The 25,117-nt window shown below is 41.9% G+C and overlaps 3 protein-coding genes across 12 annotated transcripts in view; 2 read left to right on the forward strand and 1 right to left on the reverse strand.

Moving 5' to 3' along the window:
- LOC147192098 (protein unc-13 homolog B-like) overlaps nucleotides 1-11,038 on the reverse strand; it is a 52,798-nt gene extending 41,760 nt beyond the window's left edge. For all 10 annotated transcript variants that reach the window (XM_086135883.1, XM_086135881.1, XM_086135880.1 and 7 more), the window contains exons 1-3: nucleotides 10,818-11,038; nucleotides 5,100-5,129; nucleotides 686-785 (exon numbers count right to left, since the gene is read on the reverse strand). In XM_086135883.1, coding sequence (XP_085992009.1) covers nucleotides 686-785; nucleotides 5,100-5,129; nucleotides 10,818-10,839 — 152 coding nt within the window. In that variant the 5' untranslated portion in view covers nucleotides 10,840-11,038. The remainder of the gene's footprint in view (nucleotides 1-685; nucleotides 786-5,099; nucleotides 5,130-10,817) is intronic.
- A 1,020-nt stretch (nucleotides 11,039-12,058) lies between these two features.
- Nucleotides 12,059-15,798, forward strand: stoml2 (stomatin (EPB72)-like 2). Its single transcript, XM_086135846.1, has 10 exons — nucleotides 12,059-12,213; nucleotides 12,892-13,044; nucleotides 13,520-13,619; nucleotides 13,741-13,799; nucleotides 13,886-13,987; nucleotides 14,080-14,214; nucleotides 14,566-14,710; nucleotides 14,856-14,935; nucleotides 15,034-15,162; nucleotides 15,236-15,798. The coding sequence occupies exons 1-10, from the start codon at nucleotides 12,169-12,171 to the stop codon at nucleotides 15,335-15,337; spliced, it is 1,050 nt and encodes a 349-aa protein (XP_085991972.1). The 5' UTR covers nucleotides 12,059-12,168; the 3' UTR covers nucleotides 15,338-15,798.
- Nucleotides 15,799-16,449: 651 nt separating this feature from the next.
- On the forward strand, nucleotides 16,450-24,767 carry pigo (phosphatidylinositol glycan anchor biosynthesis, class O). Its single transcript, XM_086135704.1, has 11 exons — nucleotides 16,450-16,620; nucleotides 16,730-17,208; nucleotides 17,568-17,711; nucleotides 17,820-17,943; nucleotides 18,255-18,414; nucleotides 19,613-19,795; nucleotides 19,882-21,481; nucleotides 21,564-21,767; nucleotides 22,714-22,898; nucleotides 23,080-23,150; nucleotides 23,398-24,767. Exons 1-11 carry the CDS (start codon nucleotides 16,607-16,609, stop codon nucleotides 23,525-23,527), a joined length of 3,294 nt encoding a protein of 1,097 aa, XP_085991830.1. The 5' UTR covers nucleotides 16,450-16,606; the 3' UTR covers nucleotides 23,528-24,767.
- The last annotated feature ends 350 nt before the right edge of the window (nucleotides 24,768-25,117 follow it).

Genomic DNA, 25,117 nt, shown 5'->3' on the forward strand with positions numbered 1-25,117 from the left:
TTTAACTTCTCTAAACAAGGCTTCTGCAATCAGTATATGGTGGTCGAGTAAATAAAATCACCATTCTGTTCTGTCTGTATGTATTATTGTTCCTTTAGGGTGCAAGGACTTTTCAAAAGTGGAAGAAAAAATTGAGAAAAGTTCGTTTTAGACATGGACGTGTTTGTCGCACACAAAAGGGTTTTGGGGGAAAAATGCACAGTGCAACAAAGCATGGGATAACTGAAATATCAGGAACACCTTTTAGTATGGTGCTTTGCCTTTCTGCATGACTGCAAACTATTGCAATGAATACTTAACGTGGTGCGTGTAATATACAACTTCCGCGTAAACGAGATCTGACATCATCGTTTATTTGATTTGAGTTTTTTTTTGAGTCAGGTGATCACGCCTTGGCTTTCAAAGAACACACACGCTATACTGTTACTGGTATCGGCGGGTCTGGAACAACAAACACTGACGCAATGTCGGTGTTCAACAAAAGACAAACACCCGTCCGACCTCGCGCTAGCTCTCTGACCACAATGGCTACCTTTCATGATGTATGACGAGGAAATGAAAGAGTTGAATAACAAGGAGATAAAATACAGAATAAATATGTCGGTCGGACCACTTATCAATAAAGTATATATAGTACAGCATAAAAACATAACCAGTTCAATATCTTACAAGTTAATTTACTTACAACATGAAATCTTGTTCCCAGGAGGGCTGATCCCCTCGCACGGTGATTGTCGTGCTTTTGACATTCTGCACCTTCAGAGTAACATAAGTGTTGAATTTGTCTGAAATAAGATTGAAACAACACGGGGTTACTCAAACAATTCACAGACTTGGAGGGCTGCAAAGATTTTTTTTCAACGAGTCAAAGGCCCTTTTATGGAAGTTGGTCATGCCACATGATAATACTGGAATATTTAAAAGTCCGTATTTTTCGCACTATAAGGCATTTTGGGGTATAAGCACCTTTAATAAATGGCCTATTTTAAAACAGGTTCCATATATAAAGGTGCGCTGCATTATAAAGCGCTTAGAATAGAAGCTACAATAGTGGCTAGGATTGCATTATGCATCCACTAGATGGAGCTACGCTAAAGGAATACAATACAATACAGCTTTATTTATAGTATGTTTTCACAAATGCTGCAGCTGTCAAAAAAAAAGCGCTTTACAGAACATTTAAAAAACTACGTCCAAGAATTCAGAATACTAATCCATATATAAGGCGTATCGGATTGTAAGGCGCACGAGAAAATGTAATGCTTTTAGGTGAGCCTTATAGTGCGGAAAATACAGCACTATACGCTCCTGACTGGTGAGGTACAGACAAAAAACTCCTTTATGTGCAACAGTTGGCTTTTTTTCCAGTACAGTATATCAGTACGAGTATTTGCTGGAACTCTTTTGGACATTGAGGCTGGATTTAAGTAAATATAAATACAAAAACTTTCACACGCAGCGACTGCAGCCACTCAGGTAATATGACCGAAAGGCAACAAATGACTACACCAGTTGTCATCACTGGGCGGTGGTCAGGGATTAAGGCTATTTTCCCATGAGTCAACTACTGCACTGTATTGTGAATCAAAGTTAATAAAATAAAAAAAGATGAGCGCATAATATCCTGTTGGCAAAGCATTCACACCAGAATGGTTTTGTTTTATCATCTGACGAATGGCTGAGCCGTATATCTTTTAGCATCTAAAGAATCCTGACAGGCATGTGTGTACCATGCCCAAGGCAAGGCCTACCTGTTGCCAAAAAGCCTAGCGTACAGCATCTAGAAAAAGAAAGCCTCCATTTGGAGAAAGTAAACGCAAACCTGACCTCCTTGATGGAATTTAAAAAAATATTCAGACACACCCATGCATGCACGTACGCACACCCACACACACACTATGGGAAAAATAAGCAAGGCATCAGCTGCTTCGTTGCACTCTTGTCATATGTTCTGGTTATCCCAGAGACACATTAAATATAATGATAAATCAGAACTAAGTTGATAAATAGAGAAAGGTATATAAATATCCATTATGAATACAAGAGAAAATTGACACAAGAGTGTCAGGGTGTGGAAGTATATAATCCCGATACAAACCAAAAATTGTAAAAATATCACGGTTAAGGGTAAAGTATGAGCCTTAATGGAGACTTCTTTCTTCTTACTTTTTTCTTTTCTGATTGATATAAAAATGATTTATTAGATACAATCACATAACGGGGTAGGACTAGATAAGTTTTTTACTTCTTCCTACTCCCTTGAACATAATAACTGTGTTGAATGAAGATTGATTTCTTTCTTTTTACATTTTTTATCTACCTTATTTTCTGTCAAATTATTACTGTATATATGTTTTATGTTCAATAAACAAACACTTACAAAACATTGACTCTGCCTTCAAAACAGAAGCCAGTACAGCCAACAGAATGGATTCCCAAGGCACACAACAGGAATCCTTTTTTTTTCTTTTTTGCATCTTGTTTTTTTAACGGCCTGAAACAAAAGAAATGACTACGATGGCAAAAGTGACAGAACACAGACCTAATCAGTGTCTCAAAGTGACCGAAGCCAAAGAAAATACAATATTACAGAGGAACCAGTGGGATGCTCAGAGCAATTTTCTAATTAGATTTATATCATTAGCCTCGGATTTGCGCCACACTTGGGCTGTTTTCCCATGAATAGACGAGATGAGATAAAGGAAGAGGATGTATGGATTAGATGAATGCTACTTAGTTCTGTAGCTGTGGGGCAATTGTGGCAGGTACAGGCTGGCTGTCACCATCACAAGCAACATTGACAGAGCACAATGGAGAATGGCCAAATCCTGACATCCTGTGAACGATCGTGAACAATAAATAGTTTGACAAACACGTTTATTCCAAACAATACTTTCAAACTATTCTTTCAAAAGCCAACTATAACTCTGCTTGATCACCGGAAAAGACGTATGAAAAAATCATTGGGCTATAGGCGATTGTCACGAAATGTGCTGATTGTGGTGAATTTATTGTTGATGCATTGCATCTCGAAGTAACTGTGACAAAGATGGCAAGGACTTGTCTGCTGAATTTTTAAAAGAGTTTTTTTTGGGGGGTGGGGTGTGGCTAACGGACATTCTTCATGGAAAACACATCTTGGAGGTTCCTCCCCATTTTTTAAGTATAAAATTTCTGCATTGCATAAGGTGGCATGATGCTGTGCTTACTTTTGTATTTTTTTTCCCCGTGACAAGATAGTCGGGGTCCACTTCTCTTCACCCATTATTGATCAATGGTGTTTTTTTTCTTTTTCTTTATAAATTAGTCTGGAAAACTCAGGCAGTCGGAAGACTGACATTTTGAATTCCGACCTCTTATTGACAACGCATTCAACCTAAGACATATCCGAGCCTGCTTTTCAATATTTGCTGGTCAATTCATCATTCTCCAAGTTGGTGGGGGTGGGGGAGAAAAAAAAAACATGGAGTAACCCAGCAACACAAATCTCTTATCAAATTTAAGTTTCCTGAGCGAGTGAGCGGAAAGCCAGGCAGTTTCCCAGAAACCCGATGTTCCAAAGTGAGGCCTAACTAAAGGTGTGGTCAAAGTACAATGCAAATACATGTCACAGACAATCTCTGTGTACGCAAAGAGGAGAAAAGGTCACGAGTGTTTTGTACTTCAGAAAAGACCGAACTACTGGTAATAATCAATTCAGCCGAACCGCTGCATGATTGATGTTTAAGAGAATTCATTTCCTGTCTCGTGGTAGTTTTTTTGGCATAACACAGTTTGTTTGCTACACACGTGTCCTTAGGAAACGCCAGTGGGATGCTGTTGGAAGAATAATAACTAAATATGACATGCATGCTAAATATAGAGTTAAGGCTCCCCCATCATTAACGTGACCTTTAACTTGTACTTAATTGTTCAAAAGGTATCAGTCAGGATAAATAAGGATACAAAGCAATTGCCAAGGTATTAAATATAGCATGCGGCACAGTAAAGACAGTCATCAGGAAAATACGGCACGGCGGTGGCATTGCCAAAAATGGATGTCCCTTCAAAGTTAATGAAAAGACAAGAAAAATATGATCAGGGATGCTACCAAAAGGCCGACAGCAACAGTTGAAGGAGATATTTGAAAAAGTTTGTAAATGATACACCAGGGGCTCTTTTTTTTTTGGTTTTCATTTTGCAAAAAAAACAACATTTTGCAACCCCCCCCCCCCAAAAAAAACAGGCATTTAAACAGTGGTGTGTGTAGACTTTTTATACCCATTGCATGTTTACATTTAGTCTAAGAGAGACAAAAGGATTAAGTGAATTAAACATGTTTGCTTTGGGGCAAGTGTTACACCTGGTGTTTTCCGGGGGATGGGGGTGGGGGCTCATAAAAAAACACACGGGGCTAAGACTTTGGCTAATCATCAAAACTAAATAACCTTATGCAACAGAGACCATTCTCCTTCACAAAGGCAGATTTTGATTGCGAGTGGGAGCAAAATGTCACGTGAAGCCGCTGCGGCTCCGTCGCCGCCGTTGGCTGTTCTGGTGGGACACGTCACAAGGCTTAAAAGATAGGTGTGAGGTTAAACGAGGGATTGGCATCGGTGGACAGCACAGGGATTTGGACTGAGCGACCAGCGATCTTAAATCAGCTGCACATGCTGGCTTCAAAGGCTACATCATGCTAAACAAAAAAAATAAAATAAAAAAATGAACCACTAACAATAAAGAGCACTTAAAAGTCATCACCTAAACTGTAAAGATAGTGTAAACTCAAGAACAGTGTTTTAAATATGTTCTCAAGACTTTCTCTTTATGCCTTTTGAGCAATGCTCTTCAATAAACGTTCCAAGTTACCTACACTAAAATAAGTGCTACATTAAAAAATAATAATAATAATTAAAATACATAGTATGTACGTATTAAAAGTCTCTATTACAGTCAGTGTGACACCAGCTTCTCAGCAAGTGTTAATCCAGCTAGGACGATTTTACCCGAGCGGGGTCACATTTCATCTGGAACCTGCCTGCAAACAAGAGCTTTCAACCCAAAGCAAACACTGGAAATGTGTGACCATGCGGAAAGGAAACGTTGGTGAAAGTGCTCACCTGAAGGTCCGTGGAGCTTGGCTTTTTTCACTGCAAATGAAGAACACGGAACAATTTTAGATAGGCAATCCGTATTTTGTGAAGTTTGACGATGTTTATGCCATTTGAATATCAGAAACACAGCGTGCGTATGCAAGAGCAGAACTATCATGCGAGTCCTCCAACATATTTGTGATTGGCAAATTTGCTTTGAAGACATTTGTGGTTGCAGGCAAAACTAGAATGGACCACAGGAATGAAATGTGTCTAATTTTAGTGTGTAGGGGGCCATATTTAGGCACATTCGGACTCGGGAGCAAATGCGATCGAAGGTTTGACAATGTCGTTAATATGCAAACAAAGAGGCCATGACTAACACGATTACACAAACATAAGCACGCGGACGTACAAGCCAGGCTCGCGACGTCATCGCTAGTCACGTTCCATTCAATATGCAGCTGTATTAAAATTGCGATGAGGTGAGCTCTTTGACTTTTTTTTTTGTCCTTCTGAATCACAACGTGGGTTTAAGTGAAACAAACGAAACAAAAGGTACGGTGATTTCAGAGTAAACCCGAGGTGTTTTCCACCCTTACTTCAGGGGTTCTGTCATTCACGCACTCATAATTTCCTGATACAATCTATTTTTGGCCGATGCCACCCTCAGGTATTGCATCATGTTGAAAATATGTTAATATGCACGTTGACACTTGATTACAATAGTACAATACAGTAAACAAAAATAGACTTTCAGCAGAACCCAGGACACCAACTTCATTTTTTTTTTTTTAATTTGCTATTAGGACAGACCCAAAGAGCCGTGTCACACAAAAGACAGCTGGTTATAAAAAAAAAAAAACGCCAACAACGGCGCATTAAACAGTGGGCAGTGGATCGGAAGGCCATTAGAAAAAGAAATAAACGCAAATAACAGACTCAACAAAATACTAAGAAATGCTTTTTTTTTTTTAAACTGTGAAAAAGGGTAGAGTATTTGCTTTGGTTTATTATTTTTTTAGACTGCCCATCTTTGTTCTCTTGATGCAGCATTAGAATAATTTTTTTGTGGGATTGAAGTGCTTTAGAGGGGATTACTTGTGATTGCTTTGGCAGTGTTCAGTCATACAGCATAACCTACTAAACCTCTGGAGCCTTAGATGGCAGATGGGTCGAAACAGGATGATGGTGGCACTTGCACATGTGAATGGAACATCTCCTGCTCTCCTGTCAGTTGCACACTGTTTCTCCAAGTCTTCTGGATTTTGGTCCCAAAAATAACCAACTGTGCCATTTTTCAGCCATTTAAATAATGATATGACAACAAAGATGTATTGTTGTTGATTGAATTCGATGATATTTGCATGTTATAAAACTGAGATGAAAACTGTGGCTATGACCCAAACACCTGCAAAACTGTCTTTCCTGACTAGTTACAAATTCCAAGAGCGAGAATTGTGGGCGGCAGTAGGAGGGCGGTGGTGGGGGGTGGAACTTTCCACCGAACACTAGTTTCACTCTGTGTCACAGCAGTACATGAGCTGAATGAAGAGCGGCCATCAGCGCTCATTTGAATGACGTTGCCTCATTGAGGCCTGAGGGTAATAAACCATCGGGCACTAATGGTGGAAACTGATGGCTATCATGGTCTGAACAGGGCCTCCGTGAATCCATTAAGGTCAGAATTTGGCCGAGTTAATTCATTGCTTCTGCAACCCCGCTACTTTTATTTTTATTTTGGTCAGCCTCCTCCTCTCATTATAGAATGATATGTATTTATTTTGGAAGCAATCCTCTCGTTTAAGCGTTTGCATTGGAGAAATCCCAGTAGGCAATCGATTGACGAAAGACCATTTTGTTTTACGTTGACAAATGTGTGTTCCGCATGTCACATTTTAATTTCTGTTTATTTAAGCATCCCCATTAATTTGTACCAATGCAGAGCGTATTCTTCATGGGGTCCAATCAGAATAAATAAATAAATATACAGATAAATAGATAATAATAATAATAATAGTCTTTGAAATCAAGATGGCGCCCGAGTAGGCAGCCGTCGGCAAGTGCTCTTGTGAGCCTTGCTTTTTTTGGTTTGTTTTGTCACTTTGTGTTTGTTGTTACGTCGTGTGGACCTGATGTGGACTTTTTTCAGCATTTTTTGGCCACGACATTCATCAAGGAGGAAACTCTGTGCTTGGTGGTTGCGCCTTCTCGGCAGCATGGATATACCAGCACTATTTTTGCCTGGGAGGAATGTCGGCGCCATTTGACTGTCATTGCTGGACAGTCCCGGGGCGCTTGTGTCTTGCGCCTGTAATGGGCAGCATTTTTCAAAGCCCCGCTTTGTTCAGCGGAGAGATCGGTGCTGTTGAACAGTCTGCGGCTGGATGGATGTAAGGCTTGAGGAGCCGACGATGAGAAGAAAGGAGCGTTAGCGCGGAGCGCCGATGCGGATGTGGAACTGGGAGTCGCAGCTTGGAATTGAAGTGGATTTACATGGGACAGGAGATGTGAGCCAATCTCTTTTTCGTCAATGGACGCTACAGCTTCGTGTTTGCTTTCAAAACTTAGCTTGTAGCAGACGTGTGCACATTTTCAGCATGACGTCTCTGATCCACTGGTGAAAGGACACTTTGATCCTCTCCTCTTTCATCTATAACTGCTTCAGACAACAAAGTGTATGCAGAAAAGTGGTGAAGATTGTACGACTGTCTGTGTCCTATGTGTTGTGTTGTGTTATTTTTGTTATTTTGACTTCAAAATGGCGCCGCGTGAGTGGCTGCCTTTCCAGCAGCTCCTATATTTTGTTGTTCTACTTCTTCCTTTCATAACTTTGCTGCTGTGAATCGGGAATTTCTCCATTGCGAGACTAATAAAGGTTTTCTTATCTTATCTTATAACAATAATAATGACGATTGGTACATTTACAAAGGACAAACGGTTGAGGCACAATTACCTACAGTCACAGCATGTAGAAGAAAAAAGTAAAATGGGGGAGTGTGGGGTGGGAAACAGAATTGTGCTGTATTTGCAGGAAAACTGGAACAGGAAGTGACACTATACTCTCCTAATGCTGCTGGCAGCAGCGTACTTCCGTTTAACTGGTGGCTAGATCAGGTGGCAAGAGACAGACAGAAAGTAAGAGAGAGAGAGAGAGAGAGAGCGCAACAGATGGTCAGCGGATTACATCTACAATCTCTAAGCGTTCTCCCTGCCTCGTTCTCGCATAATTCCACTATGCTGCTGCTCGACACACTAAACCTCCCCATGTGCGGTTGAATTATTTCTGGTTTTGCTTCTCAGTATTGTTTTCCTACATCTTACCGATCTGGGTTTTAAGCAAGTGGTGTCCTATCTGTACAATGCTGAATGTCATGTGAAAACGTTCATTAAAATCCAATGTTTTCTGAATGAAAGAAAATAAATAAATAAAAAATAGGATACGTGTGTGTGTGACTGTTGCACATACCTGTGTGTGCGGTAAAGAGAGTATAGCCGACAGCTCGCGCAACGGACAGCACTTTGATGAAGTACTTGCGAGAAAGTCATTTAAAGATTGAACAGAGACAAATTACATGTTTAAATTTGAGCCTTGCGAATACTGGCATCTCTGGGAGCTTTGCAGAGATGAATTATAAAGATGACCATCACTTTTTTTTTTCTCGTGGATAATGTTTTATGATCATTGAGCAAAAGCCGTGGCCATAATTATATATCTCCAAAGGCAGAACTGCTAGTACAGTCCTAGCATGCTGCCCCCCCCACCCCACCCACCACTCACCACCACCAGTAACCACAACTAAAACGCAACATTACTTGCAGCTGAACTGACAATAAAGTACCCACTCGGAACCTCTCACAATGGATGCGTGTCTTGTGAAGTGCTGACCCCTGAGACAGAATCCAGACACAGCAACCTACAACAATGTGCGTCCACTGAGCCCTGTCTTTTATTGACGCTCGGATTCTCACCCACATGTCCTCTTGTTGTGGTAAACCACTCGTGTGTTAGGTAAGACATCGCCATGGAGATGGAGTATCTTGACCCAACAATAATAAAAAAATAAAAAAGCAGCAACATTGTCAAGCTGTTGTTATCACAGGGTGAGTCACCAAGTCGGCTGAACACACTGGCCTGGCTCAATCGACATCTTTCTGGTCATCTTGGTCAGCATAACAACTCCCGCCTATCATTTGCGGCCACAATAAATCAATTGGTGATGCTCAAATACAGAACATGGTCCCACTGCAGACAATGGCTCTTGATTACAAGGATTCACTTCCAAACATGTTGCACAAACACAAACCCTTGGTGACAGTCTACCAAATGTCACATCATGAATAGTCGGTGGGGTGAAAGATGGCCACCTTCACATGGTTCACCCAGTAAGGAGGGCTCGTCCAACGAATGCCAACAACCAAACAACTGCATGTTGTTCTACAACTCTTGTTTCACCCTGCATGCTGCCATGTGAAAGAAGGAGCAGCCATTTAAGTTGGCAGTCAATATAATACTGTGCTGTAATACTACAATTCTGTGTTCAATTCAATGAAGACACTAAGAAGTTTATTTGAAACATTTCTCATCAACAATTTGTTTTGGTAGACCACTAACTACAACTGAAAAGCTCTCATCTAATGGAGAAATAGGAGGCATTTAAATCACCACATTATTGTCATAAATTGACATAAATATATTCACCAAAAATCACTTAATTAAGCTTTTCTCACTCTGACTGCTGCAGTAGATGGTAAAGGGAGGCAGGCCTCTAACTACGACTCTTCAGTTTGTTTTTTAATTATATACATCATTTTGGAAAAGTAGGGGTCATCTCAAGAATGAACCTAGCCCTACATTGACAAAAATATTCACCAAAATCAAGCAAAACACTTTATTGTTTACATTTACTTGGTGGGAAACAACCAGACAGATGTTGATGCATCAACTTCTAACAAACACAAATTGCTCCTCTGAAATCATCAATTCACTTCATCTCGTGAAAGTATGACTTTATTCTCACATTATGGCATTTTCGTCTCGATAATGTATGACTTTCTCCCCCCCCCCCAAAAAAAAAAAACCTTGAATCGCAGAACGATAAAATGTTTTGTTTATAGTACTTTCCCGAAATGAATACACAATTTTGTCCGAGTAAAAGTCACAACTACAATCTTGTGGTTAGAATGTTTTTTTTTCTTCTATTCAATGTGACTTTTATACTCCATACAGTACTTTTGTTTGACATTCTGGTGGAAGTGGATCAATTTAAAGTGCAGTGACTTTGGGACAGAATTGAACGCTGCATATTGAATTGGTTTGAGTTATGAATAAAACTTATTTATATACAACATATAATGTATACATAAGAAGGAATATTTCGGATAGTATCGTTTTAAAATTTTTTAGACATATTGGATACAAGAATTACACTGATGTGTCCAGAAACTGTTCATGACGTTACAAACCCAATTTCACTTTGCCAACATAAATACAGGGACGTGATAGTTCTACTCAAAACAACAGAATATGGACGCTTGCCCATAGCAAAAACAATAAGAAAACACAAGAATAATATATTTCTAAACACCATAAATAGTATTCTAGCGCTCCTCAAGCATGTTTTTACAAAATCTGTGCAGTTTTTATCCGCATTTCAAAATTAAATGCAGAAGCTCAGCGCCCCTCTAACACACAAAGCCGGTTTTACACTGTTTAACTTTCGAAATAAATTAAGCAAAACTTACCTCTTACACAAAGTAACGACATGAGCGCTTCCAACAAAAATCCGGTAGTTTCACTCACTTTGGAAAGACAGCAGATGCCTGATAATAGTTGAGCGATTGTGGTGACATGACACCCGCTAATTAATTCGCGTTATCGTACACACTTTGGCAGTGTGAAAATTGCAGATTGTTTCCCGACAAATGACTCATGACTTTTGCAGGTCGATAAAAACCACCGTAAATAACCATCCGAGTCGGTGCCAAATTGAGCAAACAGTGGGAGGGGACGGGCGAATCAGAACACGTGATTAGCGTCTTATTTGGCCAATGGCTACGCAGTATTTACAAAATAGGCGTGGTCAGACAAATAATTCTGTCCAATGAGCCAAGGGATGGTTCGGGTAAGAAACTGATGACGCAGACATAAGCAAGTTCTGAATAAATCTGGATTTATACACCCAATTGAAACATTGTTTTGATTAACCATGGTATTAACCTACGAGACGCAAAAGCCATAAAAGAAAAAAATTCTCAAAGTACTGTATTAAATCTCCAGATATGCCTGAAAACTCAGGTGTGTAAAAATACAGTATACCGAATGGCGCCTCCATGTGCATCTGGTAATGTACTACATTATTCTCAGCCCCAAACAGAAATAGAAGGGGAAAAAAACAACACCTGGGCGGTGAGTTTTTTTATTTGTTTGTTTTAAAAAAAAATTTAAATCGTAAGCCACACACATAAAACCACACAGGCCAAAAAATAACACAACATGAATGTTAAAGTTTGCAATACATTATAATATTAATACAATTATAGATTTAAATAATCTACGTTTTAAATGACGTCATAATTTCGGACAGCAATAAATACATTTTGTAAAGAATGCTCAAAGTTGCATTCTTATGTTTGCCGAGCCGTGACAGCTATCACATCGACAGTGCTTCAGATTTACACGTGCAATATTTCATTGTCATTACAGGCGTGTTTTTTGAAGATAAATGTTTGTTTAGATCCATTTTGTTTTGCTATTTTCCATAACAAATACAACAGAAGTTGAAAAAATCTGACGCATAAGTACATTTGTTGCTGTTTAATTTCATTTATCGTTTTTGCTGCAATCTATATTCTATTATTATTATTATTATTATTATTTTGGCCCCCAGTTGTGGCTGTTTGCTGTGAGGTAACGGAACTACAGATGCCACGTTGTTGTTGCTCACAGTGGCGACCTTTTTACCGCTGCACCAATGATGTAACTTTCCTGATAGGTCACACACACAGAAGAGTGGGGAGTTCCTGCGAGTGGAATCTAGTTTCAATTCACAATTCCTGTCACATAGCGTTATTCTTTCATTCCCTTTTAGTTTACATGATGATCCGAACACTGTTTCGCACCGGCGGGTCTCTCCTTCAGGTAATTTAAAATCATAGTGCATTAGCGGTTTGCTGTACATTTATTTTTCTGATGCGAACTCATTTTTGTACAGGAGACGCACTTCCCATCCATAAATAAATTCACTCATTTTGTGACCATGCCCACTACCGTTTTGTGACCATGCTCAATGACTAATAGTTTATTATTTTATTTAATAATTTGTGCTCAACGTGCCACACTCACTTTGCAGTTTTTCAGACGTATCGCTATTGGAACAGAACTTGTCGTACCAACTTGAGTGTATAATTGTGCAGTTGTATAAATATATGCCGGCATGGTGATCAGGTCAAAGGTTCGATTCGGGGCCCCTGCCTTCCTGTGTGTTCTCCCCGTGCCTGCGCGGGCTTTCTCCGGCTACTCTGGTTTCCTACCACATAACAAAAACACGTACGATAGGTTAATTGATCACTCTAAATTGCGAGTGTGATTGGTCTATATGTGCCCTATTGGCTGGCAACCAGTTCAGGGTATACACCGTCCACGGCCCAAAGTCAGCTGTGATAGGCTCCAGCAAGCCTGCGACCCTCATGAGGATAAGCAGCTCAGCTAAAAGCTGGCTAGATTGATAGATATCCATTTCTTTTTATGTGTAAATGTATATCTATTTATTTTTTTCAAGAACACACCCCAGTATACAGTACTGTATGTCTTTTCTAGCATAGCCAACGAACGGTGCCAAGGTTGTGGGTGTCCCCACTTCAGCAGCGATGGGCCTCCAGTCTGCCTATGAACACGGTGGTCCTGTTTGTGCCGCAGCAGGAAGCGTGGGTGGTGGAGAGAATGGGTCGCTTCCATCGCATCCTAGAACCGGTATGGGTTTTTTTGTTTTGTTTTAGTTACAGCAGGGGCGGCCCGGTAGTCCAGTGGTTAGCACGTCGACTTCACAGTGCAGAGGTACCGGGTTCGATTCCAGCTCCGGCCTCCCTGTGTGGAGTTTGCATGTTCTCCCCGGGCCTGCGTGGGTTTTCTCCGGGTACTCCGGTTTCCTCCCACATTCCAAAAACATGCATGGCAGGCTGATTGAACGCTCTAAATTGTCCCTAGGTGTGAATGTGAGCGTGGATGGTTGTTCGTCTCTGTGTGCCCTGCGATTGGCTGGCAACCGATTCAGGGTGTCCCCCGCCTACTGCCCGAAGACAGCTGGGATAGGCTCCAGCACCCCCCGCGACCCTAGTGAGGATCAAGCGGTTCGGAAAATGGATGGATAGTTACAGCATAAACTTAACAGGTATGAAAACATTTTTGCACTGTACTTGCTCATACTCTCCTGGTTGACCTCCTCTAGGGGTTAAATTTCCTCATCCCAGTACTTGACCGAATCCGCTATGTGCAAAGTCTCAAAGAAATTGTCATCGATGTCCCCGAGCAGTCTGCAGTATCTTTAGGCAAGTCATTTTGTCATGTGTTTACGCTGTGAAAACGATTAACCCTCCAACAGTCTTCACGCAAGTTAAAATTAAATCGTTTGGATATCTTTTGCAATTGTATTTTTAATCTGTTTGGCAGATAATGTAACGCTCCAGATTGATGGAGTTCTGTATTTAAGGATCCTGGACCCTTTCAAAGTAAGATTTTCGAATTGATGTGATAAATTGCAATTTTTCTGCTCCTATGTCACAGATTTTTGTTTTATGTACATTGTTCACTGCAGGCTAGTTATGGTGTTGAGGACCCTGAATATGCTGTCACACAGCTGGCACAGACCACCATGCGTTCAGAACTGGGCAAACTGACACTGGACAAAGTGTTCAGGGTAATGACATGCTGTTTGATCTCACCTTGTCTGTATCTTGTGTATAAACAAGGATTTAAGAACCATAAAACGGTATGTTGTTTTCTCTTAAGGAAAGAGAGTCCCTTAACGCCAACATTGTTCACTCCATCAACCAAGCTTCAGACGAGTGGGGAATCCGTTGCTTGCGGTATGAAATTAAAGATATAAATGTTCCACCTCGTGTGAAGGAATCCATGCAGATGCAGGTGAGGTTTAGAGATCCATATGTATATTTGTGAAATGTGCTAACTCACTCTTTTTTTTTTTTAATTACCATGCAAGTATCAAAAGGAGTTGGCCACCCGAAGTAGAAAAATGGCAAACCATCAACACTTAATTTAAATAACACAGAATGCATAAGGTCAACTTCCACATTTCGTCGCATGTGCTTATGCAATTCAACTTCTGTTATATTTTCATTTACATATTTCTTCTCTTAACAAGAAGAAAAAAAAACCCCACACAATTATTTTAACGACCATAATTTTCCTCACACATGAGTTCTACGTTGGAGATGTAATGTAACGTGCAATAATTTGGCACACAATATTCTGCAGGTAGAGGCTGAACGTAAGAAGAGAGCCACGGTGCTGGAGTCTGAAGGGGCAAGGGAATCGGCCATTAATGTCGCAGAGGGGAGTAAACAAGCTCAAATTCTTGCCTCAGAGGGTGAAAAGGCAGAACAGATCAACAAAGCGGCTGGTAGGTGCATTCAATAAATCATTTTTTTTGTATTAGTGTTATGGTTTGAAATGAACTTTTTTTTTGTTTGTTTCACAATTTGCCCAATGACTAAAGTAATCAAATTAATTAATAACTGTCGATGAACGAAAATATTTGCCTCCAGGTGAAGCCCAAGCAATCTTAGCCAAAGCTGAGGCCAAAGCCAAGGCCATCCGGGTTCTATCTGATGCCCTCGCTGAGCAGGTGAAGAGTAGTTTTCCGGGTTTTTTTCCTTCTTTTTTTTTTTGGGTGATAGTGGTCAATCCAATCTGAAACATCTCCTTGTTCATTTTACTGCACAGAATGGAAATGCGGCAGCCTCACTGAGCGTGGCTGAGCAGTACATGTCTGCGTTTTCCAACCTTGCCAAAGAGTCCAACACTGTCCTTCTCCCGACAAATACAGGCGACATTAGCACCATGGTTACACAGGTAAACATGTGAAAACAGAAAAGGGTGTTTTCTGAAATCGTTATGTTACTCATTGTGTTTTCCTTGCCTGCAGGCCATGACCATTTATGGTACATTAGCAAAGGCAAGTCCGAAGATCCCACCAGGAGAAGTGGAGGAGTGTGAAGATTTTTCAAATCAACCCGAATCAAAATAGCATTGCCTGGAGTTGCAGGAGTGGAATTTTCATGGACTCTTGTTTGCCGACTTTCACATCAGCAATTTGACTTTTGGATGCTGCTCATGGTTATGATTTACTGTGGGTACCATCTTAGTTTTCTGTAAATTATGCCCATTAGAAATAATTTTCAAGCTATTTTGATTCATTTATGCGAAAATGTGATTAGGTCAACTCAGGCAAGGCAATCTTCATACACTTCTTCGTGGAACTATAAGTGACAAAGGCATTTTTTCTACTGCACTAGTTTTGAGTTGCAACATGTCCGGATGTCTCACTATGTGGGAGTTCCTCAGTGTTTAGTATATTTAGTTTGTCATGTTAAAATAGCAGGCACCAAAATAATTTCAGACCAGTAAAAGAGGTAAACATTTTTTTTTTAATCTGAAATACTTTCCCTTTGTTCTGTAGTTAGAAATAAACACTGTGTCCAACCTTCACATTTGCATTCACATTTGTCTATGGATGTACTTGTTAAATTTGAAATATATTTTGTGCTTTCTCCTCAAATTCCATTTCTTTATCAGTATAAGTACTGTATGGAGTAAATATTTCAAAACTACTGTAGGTGTGTGTGGGTGTGTGTGTGTGTGGGTGTGAGAGAGAGAGAGAGAGAGAGAGATGCAAGTCTAAATGAAAATAAATATGCAGCACACATTGGTTTCAAATGCGTTTTTGAAGGTTTTTGGAGTGATGTTACTGTACACGAGCTTTTATTCTTAAAATAAACCCAACCGGGTGAAAATGCCATCAATTAAATGCTTCAAATGATCCCTTTCTTTTCATTTTTTTTGACACTTTTTTTTTTCTTGTCAAAGGTTTTCCAAAAATTGATGGAAACAAATTCATCACAGACATATAATGGGTGTTTCAAATCATTTTACGTGGTTTTATTTTCATAAATCACGATTTTGGACGTGTATTTCTTTACAAAATCCAATATGATTGTATTGTAAGTGAGCCTGACTACGGTAAGGTGTAAACACCAATATACTCCTGCAAGACTTTAAGAAGGGCGAAATATTAACCACGCGTGCCACACTGAAAACTGTTCGTCCGAGACTTCCGCCACAATTTCCATGCGCCCTGAAGTTCCTACCCCGTCTGTGGTCTTGGCTGTCCGGACCAGAGTTGTAATCGGGCAGCGGGTAAGCCTGCGCCGTAGTGTGTGTACATGAGACACCTGAAACCTCCTGGGCCAACACAACGACCGTCAAGTCCGCCCCTGGTCCATCGAGGTGGGGGACAATGACTTCCACAAGGTCAGTGTGTTCAACAGCGAGGCGATCTTTGGCACAAGTAACCGGGTGGGTGACATTACCAGGAATGGACAAGAATATCGTTTTGATCCATCAACCGTTGTCTTTGTAGAATGAAAGGACACCGGGTGCTATCCTTGCTCCTCTGGATGTGTGCGGTATATTTTGTAGGAATTTACCTGTTTGTGGGTGGATTCCTGCTGGTTCGGTTGGAGGTGAACCGCACCAGCACCTGCGGAGACGTACTCGAACCGGGGGGAGAGCCGAGAGACTTTTGTGGGGTAAAACCACGTTTCCGCAGGGCTGTCCTCCTGATTATCGACGCCTTAAAGATCGACTTTGCCCGTTTTGACCCCAACAACACTTCGCCTCGACCTTTTGAAAACAAGCTGCCTGTGTTTGAGGAGACATGCTCATCCAGGCCTGCCCAGTGCCGCTTGTACCCCTTTCGTGCTGACCCACCCACGACCACCATGCAGAGAATCAAGGGATTGACGACTGGGTCTCTGCCCACCTTTGTGGATATGGGGAATAACTTTGCATCTCGGGCCATTTCAGATGACAACCTCATCCACCAGTTTGGTCAAGTGGGTGAGTACTGTGTAAACACGCATAATCAGATCTTTTTGGAGAATGGGTGAGTTTTTATACGTAAATAATACACAGAGAATTATGTTCAAGCTTAAGGTTACATGCACTTTACTTTTGCAGTGTCAAGTCAAGTACAACTTTATTGTCAAATGTCCATACAGAGCTGCCATGTCTTGTTTTGTACTCCATATGCACAAACCAGTTATTACTGTTTCATTCACTGATTTCAATGTATACAAGTGCCTATACGTGAGGCTGTCAGCTAAGAAAAGAGGATAGGTTAAAAAAAAAAAGTGAACAGGTGGGGCATAACTACAACGACAAATGACAGTTTTCAATTCCTACATCCTATTTCACAGGCAAACGAGTGGTGTTCATGGGCGACGACACTTGGGAGAGTCTTTTCCCAAAGAAATTCTACCGCTCTCTGCCCTTCCCTTCTTTTAACGTGCATGACCTGCACACTGTGGACGACGGCATCCTCCAGAATCTCTACACAACTAGTATGTCATATGTTCAATGAAAACAAACGGCTCGTCGGAAATCGTAGTCAGTCCTGTTGTGTACGTCCTTTAATATCTTTCCATCCGTCACTTTGTTGGCTTTGACAGTGGTGGGTGACGAGTGGGATGTATTGGTTGCTCATTTCCTCGGGGTGGACCACTGTGGTCACAGGTTTGGTCCTGACCACCCGGCGATGGCTGACAAGCTCATCCAGATGGATGGAGTCATCAGGTCAGACAACGGTGCAACGTGCCTGTGTGACTACAACATGCATTACATTAGTACAATTACTTTGCACTTTTTTCCCCACACTTTTAAAGTTACTTTTTTCCCCATTTTGTTTGTCACTTTAAATGTAATCAGATATTATTAATTAGGTCGAAAAGCAGAGTTTCTGCCTTTTAGTTGTTTCGTTGCAACAAGCTGTACATAATATGGTGGCCACTTTTTAAAAAAATGTCAACTTCATTCTAACATGTAACATAAGTTTCAAGCATCTGAGGGGAAATCATATCTATTGTGCTTTTCATATTTGTCTGCAGGTCTGTGATCAACCATATACAGAATGACACGCTCTTGGTGGTGATGGGGGATCATGGGATGACAGAGACTGGCGATCATGGAGGAGAAAGTCAGAAGGAGACTGATGCGACCCTCTTCCTCTACAGTGCCATCCCGCTCTTTCCTGGACCCCCGTCGCAGGTCTGTAGAAATGTGCAATGTACTCAAGCTCGGAATCTGTCACGAACTAGGCTCATGCAGTATTAAATCATAATGCAGAATTAAATCGTAATTACCGGTAATATCGGAATGAAAACCATTATGGGACATACAGTAAATATGAAACAATCAAATGAAAAACAGTAATCATAGAACTGTCACTGAGCTTGACCTATTCTTGCGCTGCTGTGCAAACTCGTCCATTGTACGCTGTTTGTGATCTCAAAACATCAGATGTCGGTACCGTCGGTAACCGAGGACACGCTGTAATATGATAATCTGGATTATGAGTTCCTCTGCAATCCCTGAAAAGTGTGAAACCGATCATAACTTTTACAATTTGAAATTTAAGAGCTGAGAATAAAACAGAAATGTGAACTCGGTTTTATTCTTTCGAATGTCCAACAAACTGCAGGAAAAAGAAGCCGAGTGAATTGTTGGATCTATTATGAGGTAATGAAACACTTTGAGAATACTCATTACTGATTCTGCTCTGTGAATGGATGCTGGTAGGCATTCTTTCCACTGTCAGCAATTGATAAAGTGCACCGCCCACCACAAGTGTTGAACTGCGGTACTCATTTACATAATTGCTTTTTAAATGGAGCGTCACGTAGCGTAATGTACACCGCGCAAAGCTGCTCGTTTCATTAGTAAACAGATTATGTCCTCAAGATAATCAGCAGGGAAATGATCAGACATCTGCCGTATTAGACACCAAGACAAATCCATTTCCATTGATCAGTAGCATTTCAAGACCATATTATTTTAATGCTGTTTTGGATGGTAAACATTATTTTAATGCCGTTTAACATAGTCGACCGTTTACGTTAAATGCAATATTTCTTTGAAGTGTCATAGCACAGTACTGCTTTTATTGTCCATAAAGGGCAAAAAATCCCAAGGAATTAATATAAACTATATATGTATGGATAGCACAGATGCCGCTGAACATTTTGAGTGATTGAAAATAAAAAAACACATGCTGGAATAATGCAACATACACAATTTTCAAAAATTGTAAAACGCGTAGGTTCGGTATCAGTTTTTTTCGAAGGGCATAAGGGTTTTAAGGACAGCACATACCGTAAATAATTTTGTGGGGGCGGGGGGGGGGGGGGGGAAATGACGACATTTTGATGCTTATAATGTTGCAACTGTATTCTATCCCTACTTGTAGGATGAACCTGATGTGGTGCCCCAGATAAATCTGGTTCCCACACTGGCCCTGCTCCTTGGAATGCCAATCCCGTACAGCAGCGTGGGCCAGGTTCTCTTGCCTTTGTTTCCTGAGTTTGGCACCGCACAAGGTGCAGTTGCCGGTCTCAGCCAGCATGAGGCGCTGTGGATCAATACAAAGCAGGTTTGGTACACACTGTGGAGAATGTTGCCCAAAAAAAACAACAACGTCTTTTTCAATATAAGATTGTGTGAATTCTGTTTCTGAAGGTGAGCCGGTTCCTGGTGACGTATTCTGCTTTGGCCAAAGATATACCATCTGAGAGTCTGGCTGTGCTTCAACATCAGTATGAAAACCTCTCCTCTCAGTATCTCACATTCGCCCGAGAGGGACGCTCACCCCCCCGTGAGCTGTCGCTCGCGCTGCAGGCCTACCTCACCTCCGTCCAAGACGTGTGCCGAGCCACCTGGGCCCGCTTCAACCCGCTTAAAATGACGGCCGGTTTAATCATCTTGGCGCTCGCCTGCCTGATGTGTTTCACCGTGTCTGAAATGTCATCGGCGCTCGTCAGAGAGAATCATTTTCGGCTGAGGGCAGCTGTTGTCGTTGCGCTGCTTGTTGGCGTTTGTGTGGCTGCCGGTCAGCTGCTCTCATGGGGTTACGTCGAGTTAGCATGGTGCATGGCTGCGACCGCCTTCACGTCTGAGCTCTTCTTCCTGTGCCAGGCTCTTCAGTCCAAGACATCCGCTGCGGTTAAGAACGAAGCAAAAGCCCCAAAAAGTGCAAGCTGGAGGACCCCGCGTTATCTTCTCTCTCCACCTCTGGTGGTGACACTCCTTCGCTTTGCTTCCATGCTCTCGAATAGCTATGTGATCACCGAGGGTCAAGTCGTAACCTTCTTGTTGCGCTCCCTGGCTCTCTACATTCCCCTCCGTCTCAATTGGGATGGCCTCCTTCTGCCCGCCAACCAAGACCCTTCGAAACCTGCGTCGCTGCTCCCGTCACCCGCCTCTCCCCCATCGACAGTGAGAAAAGAAAGCAGCACCCTCGTGGCCTTCTTCGCGCTCCTCGTCGGAAGTCTCTACCTCTCCCTCTTCTTCCACGGCTGTCGAGAGGAGCAGCATGCCTGTCAGCCATCGCCCTTCCTTTCCTCCCTCGCTCGGGTGAAAGACAATCAACTGAAAAACATTATGTACGTCCTCTCAGTTTTCTCCCTTGCCGTGTGGACGTATCTGTTGAGAAAATGTCTCCAACACTATGGGAACCTCAACTCCTCAGGTGGAACGGTATTCACGGCCCGCTGGATCCTTCCCCTGCTTTCTGTGTGTCTGGGGCTCCACTGGGCTGTCAGTGCCTCGCCAGAGAACAGCTTCAGGAATTTGTCAGAGTTTATCAAACTAGCCCAAATCTTCATCCCCAGGGCTGCCTATTGTCTCCTGGGACTGGGGCTGGCCCTGATCTGGCTGGATCCACTAACCGTGTTTGTGAAGACCAGGCCTGCAAGTGGGACTTTGAAGAATGCGTCCGTCCCTCCGCCACGCTACCGAGCCAGTACCGGTATCAGCCCCCAAGCCGAGCTTCACCACCTCATCCCGCAAATCTACCAGCGCATGCGCCGCTCACTGGATGATGGCGAGACGAGCGGGGGTAGCGAGGTGGACAACCGACCCGCCGTGGAGGCCTACGGCCTAGGAACGGTCTACTCTGCCCCGCTGCTTCTGTTCTGTGGGCTGCTGGGATTGGGTCTGCTGCACTTGCACCCAGAGGGCATGGCTCTATCTTTCCTCCTGCTTCTGTTTGAAATGGGGGCTCTGCTGCACATTCATGCCTCCTCCACAACTCTTTGCGACCTGCGCGGAGTATATTCGGGTGAGTTGAGAATGTCGTCATTTTTCTTCTTGGGTCATCCAAAGTGACACAGTCATTCACCGTTTTTGTTTTTTTTTCTCAGGTGGCTTCAATGTGCCCTGGACTGCTGTTGTGCTGTGGTCGCTGGCAGCCACCCAGTTCTTCCACGCGACAGGTCACCTGCCCACCTTCTCTTCTATTCAGTGGGAAGCGGCCTTTGTGGGATTCCCCGGTGGCCACACGGGCACCTTTCTGCCGGCCTCCTTGGTTACCCTCAACACTTTTGCTTCACACATCCTGTTTGCAGGTACACCAAGCGCTTGATTTTTGCTGCATTGTTGAATATTGAACATGGTACTGGCGAATAGATAAAAGTCCAAGAGAATTGTTGATACCGTTCGTGTATCAGCTTTGTGGGACATAATCAAAAAATTCACATAACAATACCGTATTGGCCCGAATATAAGACGGCCCTGATGATAAGACGACACCCCCTCTTTTCAAGTTTGAAAAAAGACTTTTTGAACACCAAATTAATGCGAGACTAATAAAGGTTTTCTTATCTTAATTACAGTACATCTGAAACAAATGATTATAAAAATATATTTGAGAGAAAAAGCATGTTATTTCGCCTCATTCAAATCTTAATATCTGAACATTTAAATATGTAAACGAAAGCGCAATCACATTCGTAAATGAATGGCTTCTGGTTTTTGAAATGTAAATGACATCATAACTTCTCCTCAGCTGCCGGTTAACCTGACCGATCATTGACCCACTTTTCTCCAGATTGTCGCTACATTTCTCCATTTTCTGATCTCTTCTATCATTTTATTCTCTTTTCCTTCTTACCGCTATTTTTTTATTTTTCTTCTTCGTGCTACCCGCTATTTTAATTTTTGTTCTTCATGACAGGGGTTCACTTTGCCCTGGAGAGTCAAGTTCAGCATTCTCTTCAATAATATCTGGCGCCATCTAGCGTCGTGAATGGGTATAATGTCTAGCCCCCGAATATAAAACGACCCCCACTTTTTCAGTGTTTTTTCAATGCAAAAAACACCGGCGTATATTCGGGCCAATACGGTATAATGCGAGCATTAGGCAATTTGGGGGTTGTGGTCAATTCAGGTATCTGGTGTTGGTCAACACTAAATGTCTTTTATTTCTTTCTTTCTTTATTTTCATGGCTGCAAATTTGCATTTTGAGCGGTATATTATAGTTATCCTGCCGCTTGGCACCTCGTTGTCCCCAGTGGGATGTCCCTTGCTGCTGTTTTGGCCCCTGGTATGCGAGGTCCGTGGAAGCAGGGCAGGCAAAGCCAGTGGTGAAGGAGGAGAGGATGCCGTCATGGAGATGAGACTGAGGGAGAAGCCTCAACTGTTTAGCTCGGCTCTCCTGCAACTCTCAGCACGCTACCTCTTTATTCTCGGACTGCAGGTACCACTATAAACGACTTACATAAAGTATCCACACACTCTCGTAGCAAAATCCTAATTATATAATTTTGTCATAAAGTCTGTAAATTATATTGCTGATCCAAATCCGAGATTCTCGGCCTTGCCAGATGGGCGCACTCTGCTGTGCCATTCTAGTATTTTTCTGTTTGCCTGCTTCCCAGGTCTTCGCTTCAGTGTGTGCAGCTGCTATCCTCAGGAGGCACCTAATGGTGTGGTGTGTTTTCGCACCCAAGTAAGTGCCTGACTCCAGTTTCCCGCTCACACAGACTCACTGGTTTCAGAGGCTTTTTCGGAATATGGACTCAGTGGAAAGTCCTGGCACTTATACAGGTTTCCACCGTGCACACATTAGGGGATGCCGACTCACCTTTGCAGTAATGGACCACTGTAATAGCTACTGTTGGTAGTTACAGATATCCGAAATGAGAAAACTAAGTGCTGTTTCCCCAGAGGCGTTCATGTTGTCTTTCACCTTTCAGGTTTATGTTTGAGGCCTCGGGGTTCCTGGTGAGCTGCGTGTCTTTGCTGCTTGGTGTCTCATTAGTGCTGAGAGTCGACGTGGCAGTTGGACATTGGTTCAAGAGACTCGTCCCCGATGTCTCCAGGTAGCGAAAGCCACACCGTTGCTTTATCAGCGCAGCCCACTAGAGCACACTGTGCCATCAAAGGAATGGACAAGGCGGTGAAGTTCTGATGACGCTTCGTATCCAGTGTGAAGGCTCAACCACAGACGGATGAAGAGCCGCACTGATAGCCTAAGAGCTCGAGTCTGCCTTTTGTATCCACATGTATTTTGGCCGGAGAAAGGCTGAACTTTCTGACAGTTTTTTTTTCCCCCTTCAGATGTGTGTCTTTTTTTTTTGTCTCCAAGTATTAATGCGCTTCATTGTGCAGCCATCAGACTCACAGTTTATACTATCCCATGCATGTCAACAGCTGTCGCAGCCATTAAATACGGTGAGCACTTCATAACAGAGTTACGCCAATATGCAACACAGTTGCTAAGTTGAAATTCCATTTTCTGCGAAATATTCCCTATAGATGTGACATGCTGGTATACGCGCCTTATTGGGTAATGTAAGTGAGCCATTACTTTGTACATGGAATGTGTCACTTTTGAGCCATAAGTGTGTCTGGAGCTCCAAGAACGCAGGCAGTCTTGTTTTGTGGCCATCACAAAAACACTCCTTTTTTTTTTTTTTTTTTTCAAGTGTGTGTATTTTCAAGATACAACTGAAGTGTCAGGTCATCGCCAACATTGAATCTTTCTTTGAATCTCAAGAGATCACTGGGTGCAAGCCGTCATTTCTAATCATGTGGGAAGGACATTGGAAAGAACGGACTTTTTTTGTGTGTGTTTTGGTTGCGTAATCTGACATTTTATTTCATAGGGCTATTGATTTTCAACTATTCTATACATCATTTCATGTTTTCACTAATCACATTACATTTAGGCTATACGTTTTAAATTACGGTAAATGCACGTCTTATTACTGTCCTCAATAAATGCCTTTTCTTTTCTAATGATGGTCATTGAATCCGCAGCCTTTATAAGTAATTTATTTTCAAAAGGATGCCTTGAATCAGTGTCATGGGTGCCATGTGTTATGTGCTGCTAACAGTTCATTAACCTAATGCACAATATTTAAAGGCAACTCTGGCTCAACACTGCATTCCTCAGGCCCTCCTATGCGAGAATGTTCTGTTCATGAGAACGCCCGCTGTGGTGATGTCCCCCCCAAATGATTGATTGAATCACTTTGCTTGTTGTTGGCTTTTTTTTTTGCTTACTTATATGAAGAACTAAAATTAGTGATTGATATCAAATAAACCATTTACGTGTCTTGTTCATGCATATATTTTTCATTTAAGTTGACAAATATTGAATGTCAACTTGGAAATGATGTGCTATTTATATTGGAAAGGTGCTTTAAAAAAAACATGTTTATTGATCAGAGGAGATGATGGAAGATTTTACGGCCCATCGATCATTCAATGTGATTCAGTCATTATTCATTAGGGGATGTACACATTTCCAGTTTCCATAATGTCTTACTTATACACATTAGTGAAGCGCAGATTCTGTCAAAAAAAAAAAAATGTTCAATTGCATTTGATTCGTGGTTTAAAATGTGAAATACCTTGATTTCCTTTTACAGAAATTGTTTGGCAAAATGCTTTATTTCATCCATCAGGAAA

The sequence above is a fragment of the Hippocampus guttulatus genome, chromosome 17 (assembly GCF_054856545.1).
Source record: "Hippocampus guttulatus isolate MCC_2025c chromosome 17, RoL_Hgut_1.0, whole genome shotgun sequence".
Classification (NCBI taxonomy): Eukaryota; Metazoa; Chordata; class Actinopteri; order Syngnathiformes; family Syngnathidae; genus Hippocampus; species Hippocampus guttulatus.

Bases quoted from the DNA above. Each gene is read 5' to 3' on its own strand.
- stoml2 (XM_086135846.1), top strand. From the start codon at position 12,169: ATGATGATCCGAACACTGTTTCGCACCGGCGGGTCTCTCCTTCAG. The intron at 14,215-14,565 runs GTGAGGTTTAGA...AATATTCTGCAG, and splicing joins AGGAATCCATGCAGATGCAG to GTAGAGGCTGAACGTAAGAA. The intron at 14,936-15,033 runs GTGAAGAGTAGT...TTTACTGCACAG, and splicing joins CTGATGCCCTCGCTGAGCAG to AATGGAAATGCGGCAGCCTC.
- pigo (XM_086135704.1), top strand. The intron at 17,712-17,819 runs GTATGTCATATG...TGGCTTTGACAG, and splicing joins CCAGAATCTCTACACAACTA to TGGTGGGTGACGAGTGGGAT. The intron at 21,482-21,563 runs GTGAGTTGAGAA...TTTTTTTCTCAG, and splicing joins CCTGCGCGGAGTATATTCGG to GTGGCTTCAATGTGCCCTGG.